This window comes from Nesoenas mayeri (assembly GCF_963082525.1).
Source record: "Nesoenas mayeri genome assembly, chromosome: 6".
Classification (NCBI taxonomy): Eukaryota; Metazoa; Chordata; class Aves; order Columbiformes; family Columbidae; genus Nesoenas; species Nesoenas mayeri.
This window is the reverse complement of record NC_137545.1, coordinates 42,098,517-42,107,478: the sequence shown is the minus strand read 5'-3', so window position 1 is coordinate 42,107,478 and position 8,962 is coordinate 42,098,517. Positions and strand designations below refer to the sequence as shown.

General features: G+C 41.1%; 1 protein-coding gene across 1 annotated transcript; it reads right to left on the bottom strand.

The window, feature by feature from the left end:
* Positions 1-2,831: 2,831 nt before the first annotated feature.
* LYPD6B (LY6/PLAUR domain containing 6B) lies at positions 2,832-7,504 on the bottom strand (the record flags this gene model as incomplete). Its single annotated transcript, XM_080346675.1, has 4 exons — positions 2,832-2,996; positions 4,997-5,127; positions 6,176-6,274; positions 7,390-7,504. 4 exons carry the CDS (start codon positions 7,502-7,504, stop codon positions 2,832-2,834), a joined length of 510 nt encoding a protein of 169 aa, XP_080202801.1.
* Between the last annotated feature and the right edge of the window lie 1,458 nt (positions 7,505-8,962).

Here is an 8,962-nt window from a genome sequence, read left to right as displayed (position 1 = left end):
TGAACACACAGAGACGCCTTTGCCAAAGCTGCGTGGCTAATTTAGGCGTTAACAAGTCATATAGATTTCAATGACAACACCTGCGAAGCCAAGAAATACCGACATTATGAGGATTCATTTTCTCAAATCAAACAATACTGTTGTAGGTCCCTGTGAGTCCTTCAGGCAGAGAAAATACACCTGATACTTGAATCTGTTCCATAAAACAGAAACGTTCTACCATCAGTTAAAGCCTTCCTGCCCAGCCAATCATTACTATGCACTCTGGTGAATTTTAGCACTATTTTCTTTAATAAGCAGCACACATTGCTTTTCCTACAAATTTAGCTTTTAATGTTGGCCTAAAATAAACTGTAAGCAGCAGCGTACAGGTTTTTACATACATGAAAAGCAGCGAGGGGTAAAATTGATATTCACTCCTAAATTCCATATTTCCTCAGGCAAGTGCCAATTTGTGCAGCATTAACATGGCAATAATCACTTTTGCAGATTCATTTTTCTAGAAACAACAGCCCTAAACTTTGCAATAACAAAGGTGTTGATGTATCGCAACGATTAGAACTCATCCTTAACATCCTCTGCTGGTGGGATTCTATTACACTCAAAACCAAACCTTTGGTGACACCAAATCCTTTCGTACACCCAGGTCGCTGTCTTTGTTGCTAATGTTAAAAAGATGACAAAACCAAGCACACCATTTTGGCACTCCAGTGGAATTCCTCAATTATTTGCTTTTTAATTATTCCAAACAATTCTTTACCAAATTATGAGCAGATTTCTTGATTTTTGAGTGTGGCAAACAGGAAAGAAAAATCATTTAAACAAGAAAAGCAAACATAGGGAGGCGTCCCCTCCCAAAAGGTCTTTTGGCCTCAACCCCCCCTGGGCAGCTCCAAACTCTCTGGAACGGCATTTGCAGCATCAACTCACGGCAGCACTGAAATCATTGTAAATTATCCGCAGTAAACTCATGTAAGACTATAGGGCACTTGTTTAGATTGCAATAATTATTCCCAGGAAAAAAAGGCTGAATACCCTGCAGATCATGTGGCAAAAATGTGATGTTTAATGGTGAAAATCACTGAATGTGCTTGGTAGGATGTTGGACTCCAAGATTAGTCTATTGAGCTGTTACCTGGGGATGATCACTGAATAAAACGAACCATTTCCTCCAAACATCCTGAGCACGTTGGGCTGTGGGATGCACAGCGTCATCGGATCCCACAGCCTGCAAAACCTCGACTTAGGCAGCAAGAATTATTTTGCATTGGGAAGCAAAAAGTGTTTCCATCCAGTTTTTGCAACTACACAACTGCCCATCAACACATCACAGACTTTCAGACATATTCATATATTCTGAAAATACTGTGTTTAGAATGTAAGCAAACCCAAAAAGCTTTGAAAAATCTGTTTCTCCACTATTAGTCTAAATACATTTCGTTATGTAAAACAACAAATAATTAAGCCAACATTTAGGTTTAAAAATAATCCCAATTTAAAGTTACTTGAGTTTTTCGGAGAACAGTTACAAACCTTTTCTTAAGAGTAACTTTTAATGATCTGTCCTCCCTGAAAAATAATTCAAGAGTTAATCGTCATTTTAAGTGCCTCATTTAAAATGAGAAAAAGCCTCTAGGTCAGAATGATCTGTCTTAGTGGTAATTGTATCAGGATATTCATAAATGAATGATTTAGGAACAAAGTGCAATTGAGTTCTTCAAACCTGCCAGGTGAACTCCTCAGCTGTGCCGCAATGTCTGAGATTATCAGACAAAGTTTATGTAAACGGTCTTTTAAAAGACATGGAGTCAAATAATCAAACTACGCAAATGAAGCACATTAAACCGCCAATGTTGGAATGCAAAATAAAATCTTGACACAAGGTTTTCAAATGGGGGTGGGAAAGCTACAAAACAACGATGGCCAGGGGTCTGGGACACCCAGCATTTCTGGGAGAAGCTTCTGCAAATCAAGAGGGAACACAACAGATTTCTCTCCTTATTTATACCAAGGGCAATGTTTATGGTAATGCAGCTGCGATTTCAAAGTCACAATATTACCACCACTTTGAACAATATCACAAAGGTTCAGCTGCGGTGAGACTCTATTGCAATAAAATAACCCCTTTGGGGTGAGGGGAAGAATTCTAATTTAGGTGCTCAAACAGTTCATCATTTTTAGACAGATATTCTACATAATTTCACACTGGTTCAAAATCTGAGTGCAAGACAAGGTTTTACAGAAAATAAAGATAGATAGTATTATTTTGTATTATTTCCCGTAGAAATGATAGCTCTGATTGAAAAAGAAGAATATTCTCTCATATATGTTCTCTATGAAAACCATAACTAAAGATAAGCTTAAATACACCTGTTGATCACGTCAAGAAACTCCGTGCCATTTATGCACAATGAAAAACAGTCTAAACACAGTTTCCTTTGAGATACCTGTTGGCACATCATCCATTGAAAGTTCCTTTTTATCTCACCTGGCAAAGTCACTTTCTACAGATGAATCTTTTATCTGTTCAAAAAACATGCCAAGCAATGTGCATTTTCGTGATAAAACAGTGAATTATAATACCTCGAGCACAACCCACTGCTTAGTCAACCAGTGGGTTGTTGTGTTGGCTTATTTTTTTAAATACTGCAGACCATATGAAGTATCTTCACTAAAACATCCAAGGACTTCACGAAGTACACTTGTCTTTCCGCTGTCCCCTTATATTTTATGTATTGAAGCGCCAGTGATTTCTCCTTGCACGTACTGAAACCGTCTCCTCGCGGTGTCTTGCGGAGCCTCTCGAGCGGGTGTCACCAGGGGACATTGCGTCATGACAACGCGATTATCAGGACCGACACCAGCACGGCGAGGTTGACTGTCCGCCTGCTGCCGTCCGACGTTCTCCGGGCATGCAGCACGGCAAATACCGCGTTTGTGTGGTTGGTCGGGATTTCAACGTTGCAAATCATGCCTTCGCAGCAAGAAACGCACTCCTGGGGAGAAAAAGGAGATCCCTGGACATGGGGTAACTCAGCAGTGGCTTTCAGAGATATATGTGATTTTCAACGGATTGCAAAGGTTGCAGCTAAACATGTAGAGAACATATACTACGACTTCTACTCCAAATCACACACCACAGCCTTCCTGGAGTAACTTGTCACCTCGTGCTGTCACTGGGCTTGGGAACTGTGATGTGATGTGACACAGCCACGTCAGCTGTGCTGACAAGTTCACTAACATTGTAGAAAGTAGAGAAAACTTTCCACCACTTTCCCCTTCCATTAATAACTAAAACCATGCATTTGAATGTTTCAAGTTTCAGCTTTTTAAGCTGAAAAATTCTGACTGTAAAGACTTTGTTCCAATTCACTTCTGCCCCTCAGGTGTCTGTATTCAGTGTAGCTTTGCATGCTGAACTTCTCATGCTTTCAGTTTTCCAGTGCCACTGAACCACTGACACAGCTGATTTTCAGGAGAGAATCTGAAAATACATTTTCTTACATGACAACCCTTACTAGGAAAGCCAAGATAGTGCCAATTTTTATCTAAACCAAAGGCATCAAAACTCTTGTAAGTTAAAACACAGCAGACGGCAGGCTGCACACTTGTTTCATGCCCAGTCCACCAAAACCTGTTGAGATCAACAGAAGTTGATTCAGATAACGTACAGATCCTTTTCCATTTAACATGGGTGTTCTCTGCTTCGTCTTTGGTGTCTGAAATCTTTCATGTTAAAAATAACATCACGAGCCTCCTCAACTGTTAAGGGATTAGTGGATAACGCTTTACTGCAGTGAATACTTTGGTGAGACAAGGCAGAGCGTATCCTGGGCTGCATCACAAGGAGCAGGATCAGCAGTGGAGGGAGGGGATTGTCCCCTCTGCCCTGCTCTGTGAGCCCCCCTGCAGTGCTGGTCCAGCTCTGTCCTCAGCACAGGACACACATGGACCTGCTGAGAGGGGCCAGAGGAGCCACAGGAATGATCTGAGGCTGGAACAGCTCTGCTGGGGACAGGCTGAGAGAGCTGGGGTGTTCAGCTGGAGAACAGAAGCTCTGGGGAGATCTTAGTGTGGCTTTTCTGGACCTAAAAGGGGCTGATAAGAAAGATGGGGACAGACTTGAGCAGGGCCTGTTGTGACAGGACAAGGGGTGATGGTCTTAAACTAAAATAGGGAGATTCAGGACAGACATGAGGAAGAAACTGTTGCCCCTGAGGATGGTGAGAGCCTGGCCCAGGTTGGCCAGAGAGGTGGTGGCTGAACCATCCCTGGAGACATCCCAGGCCAGGCTGGACGGGGCTCTGAGCAGCCTGAGCTGGTGCAGATGTCCCTGCTCATGGCAGGGGGGCCACTGGGGGAGCTGGGAAGGTCCCTCCAACCCAAACTATTCCATGATTCTATGATTAAGAACAAACTTTTCCTTAGCACCCCAAGGATGAGACAAGGCAGCGATTCTCACTATTTGTCCTGGAACAAAACCTCGGTTGTATCTTGCTCAAGCGACGGCCTTCATGGGCAAACGCAGCCCCGCTCTGTGCACCGTGCAGCGTCACCCACGCTGTGTTGTGCAGACATGTCTGCAGTACCTGACTCCCAGGCTGGTTTGCCCAAGGGCTGACGGTGACACAGCTGTAGCACTGTGAACATCAGTGCTGGTTGCACAGAATCAGAGAATCATAGAATAATTTGTGTTTGAAGGGACCTTAAAAGTCACACCCTACCTGAGCACCCTACTCAGAACTCCGAAACCAAGGCCCATACACACACACACGAAAGCCCCACGTTTTTCTTTAGTAGTTATTACATCCCACCACACAGCAGCACAAATAGGAAAGTAAGGGCAGTCATGCATCTGTTGCAGAAATGTGATTTCTATTGTTAAATACTAGAGAGTGTATCTTGGCACATTTTCCTCGGCTCAACAGGAAAAACAAGTACTGAAATGCAAACCGCCAAGGCAAGGCGCTGCTCCTGCACAAGGAGTGGTGCTTACTGTGTGGCCGCTCTCCTGGTGGTGCTGGCAGCCCACAAAGTGACATTCTTCTCCAGTGGCACATTTTTTGGTGACGGATGTGCTTTTCCCATGGGCTGTGAAGAGGTGAACTGTCAAACAGTACCGAGTACCTGCAAAAGTACATTTTAAAATGTTTATTTGCAGAAAGTCTGCGTTCTTTTACAACATTTAAAAGCTTCACACAATTTAGCAAAATATTCCCATAAAAGTGACTTATTTTGGTTGTATAAAGCCATTTTTCAACTTGATCAAAATACCATTTAGCGATAAATTAATTAGTGATGAAATGTGAAGCTTAACTGATTCTTCAAACCTCCAATAAGGCTGCTATCACTTCAACTACTTAATAGCACTATAATCAACATTTATATTCCATTCTCTGCTCTTTTTTGCAGCACATTCTTGATTTCTCTGTTTCAGATGTTTCCTCATTCCTCCAGTGCGTTTCTTCCCCTTTCCCACTGTTACTGTGAATATCACTGCGAAGATAAATGAGGAAACATATTTCCATTCTTATCTATCTATCTACCTATCTATCTATCATCTATCTATCTACCTATCATCTATCATCTATCTATCTATCTATCTACCTATCTATCTATCTATCATCTATCTATCTATCATCTATCTATCTATCTATCTATCTATCTACCTACCTACCTATCATTCTTTCATCCAATATGATGGCTAATCACTCAGGTCTTGCTGCTCACAGGCAAGTCGATAACTTAGAGACCATGAGAGCTGGGGATGGTATCCCAAAGGAAGGGGATAAGGCTACAAAAGAAATTCTTCACTTATTTTAAACAACATCTTTAATTCCTAGGAAGCACAGCGTTATCTATATATACACACATAATCATTTATTATACTGTTAATATATTGCTTTCTATGTTAATAATATATTATTGTATGTTATATTAAATGTTTTCTACATACATATATATAAATAATTTTTCACTGCTGCTTTCCACACTGAAACGGCCAAAATATTCCCCTCAGCAGAAATCATATGAGTCAGTATTACTAATAAGGCAAGCGAGGGCACCCCTGTGTTGGCATGTTAATCCTATTCAGTGAGATTTCCACACGATGGCTGAGTCAGGAAGCAGCGAATTGAACCGTCATGAAGAATCTCCTCAGGACAGAGGCACTTACTCTCAGGACACCACCTGTCTTCAGCCCATCTGTTACAATTGTAATTGTCCACCGCATTATCGCAGGTAAAGCACTTGAAACTGTTTGGAAATGGAGTGGCTTTAAAAGTAGGAAAATATAGTAAGTTTGCAAATATTAAGAAAAAAAATATTCACAATAATACTACAAGTACTTGTAGACACATATACTTACTAAATATATGACACACTTTGACACATTTTCAATGACACATCACCATTTGACAAATAAAACCTATTAAATGACTTTTGTTGGAAGCTTTTACATTTTTAACTGGTTTTGCTGTGCCTGAACTTTAAACCACCTCCTCCTGTTTTCATTCTCTCACAGTCCAAAATGCCATTCAAGCAGTGGTGTGAAAAACAGGAAAGAAAGAACATCTTATATATATGTATACATATATATATGCGCACACACGATAGTACATCCGCATGTACAGATACACAAACACAATCTACATTCAAATGGCTTTTGATTCCTTTGATGAAAAAAAACCCACATCTTCAAAACCAGCTTCAGATCTTGACAAAGGGATCGAGGGAATTATTTAAAAATCTTATTTACATTATATAAATATCTAAATGATTTTAAGCTGCACAGTTCCCTAGATGCACATACATTCCTATGACATCTGGTTGTCTCGACTGTTCTCATGATACATATCATGAAAATCTTCTGCCCTTAAATGAAGGGATAGAACACTTGTGATGCGAGATGAGAGGCAAAAAAATGATGCTATTAGTGACAACTGGCTTCACAGGTCTCACAAGGTTTTTAATTACCTTCAGTTTGAATTAATTGCATACAGCACACCTATTCTTTCCCTTACAAAAACGCCCACAAGATAAAAGACAAAAACATCCCTTCTGTATTATGAGAAATCCACTGCATAATGTGCTCTGTGGGGAGACGTTTCAGAGACAGAAAAGTATAACAAAAGCATTTAAAATGTGAAGACTGTTGCCCTCGTGCACTCTTTAACTCAGCAATGCATGCAATCGTTTGCTTTCATTCAGCCAACTCATCAGATCTCAGGAATAAACTAAACTAATGCAGGTTGAAAAGGAAAAGTTTCATTTTAAACTTTTTTTCCTTCACGGTTGAAAGAGACAAAGAAGAGATTGAATGAATATGGCAATCCACCAAATTATTAAGCAACAATTGAACACACAAAAAATGTATAAGTGTCTACTTACGGTCTAGTGGGGGTCTCACATTGTAAAAGTTGATGTTCTCAGCTGAAACCCAATATCCTGAAAGCACGAAGAACGGAAGAAAAGCTCCAGCCAGCATGTGATGGAACAACAGCATGCTGAGTATTGTTGGGCATGCAAAGCAGAACTCCCAGGCCTAGGAAAGAAAGGGAATACGGTATTTTGGGGGAATTATAAAGAACCGAGCATGGAGAACAATAAATTTCCTAGGAACGACTTCAGGAACTTGACAATTCAGTCGGTAGCTCTAGGCTGTGAGGATGGTTAATGCAAGCGAGCGTGAAATGATGAACAACGCAAAGCTGAGCAGTTGCTGCCTTCTGCTGGCCAAGGTCCTCTACACAGTGCTTACATTGCCACAAATGCAAAAGTTCATTTGCTTTCTTTAATCTATGTGTCCTTCTAAGCAATGTCAATCTTACAGATTCCTTGTAAGCATTCCAAAAAATCAACCCCAGAACAGAGCTCCTTCGTATCCTACTGGAAACAGACAGGATTGCAATAACATTAAAGAAAGTAAAACGCAGACAAATGTCGTTTTTCACACCAACAGCCTAGAACCCAAGACCAATTCCTTATCTGATACAGATCTATGTCTATCTAGTGACTTCAGATAAGCCACGTCATCTGAATTGTAAGTGCACTTATCAGCGGCATAGCATTAATCATCATGAGTGTAAATTAGATTTATTTCTTTGTAAAGTGCATACCAAGGCAATGCTAAGGAAGATGCCTGGTGATGTTCCACAAATTCGGGAGAACTGCAAAGTGGAAGATTCCGTTTTAGCAGAACATACATGTTTTAGGCATGGCACGGCACATTTATTTGGGCCCCCCTGAGTACTTTGGTAAGACTTCATCGAGAGGAAGAACTCATCAATGAACTTTTTGATCAGTTTGATATTCAGATGCGCACACACAGGTATGTAGAGCAAACTGGAGTGACACTGGAGACCTGGTGCAGATATTAAAAAGCAGAATCAGATTAAGTGGCACATGGCCCATGCAAATTCCCAGCAGGAGAAAAGAGCTCGAGGAGAAGTGCCGCTGAAGCAGAGACGTCGCTTGGAGCTGCCAAGCGTGTTAACTCATAAAACCGCACAGCGCGGACACGCGTCTGCGCAGGGGGACCTGAACCAGGCCAAGCACGCAGCTGAGAATTTGGGGGGGTTTGCTTTTATTTTTCTGGTTTTTACCCCAACTGCCACAGACGGGAATTACTGGAAATACGGCTTCGCCAACAAACCAGTCAACAGAAAGTTCAACTTCACGCACTGAGTTTAGCCGTCCTACTTAAGTTCTGGTTTTTAAATCATGGCTTTACGAATATATTACAGTAGATACTGAGAAAACCACTGCGTACCTTTGCTTGTGGCTGTTTTCTGTGGATGGTCCAGATGCCTTCTGACTCCAGCCCAGGATCTAAAGAAGGGTTAAGACAATAAAAAATGAGGAAAACAAACTGCAACTGCTCATTGTAATTCTGTCCCGAAGGAACTAATTAGCTTAAACACTCTGTGTGTGTATTTATATTGAAAATTAAGACAGAAACCTA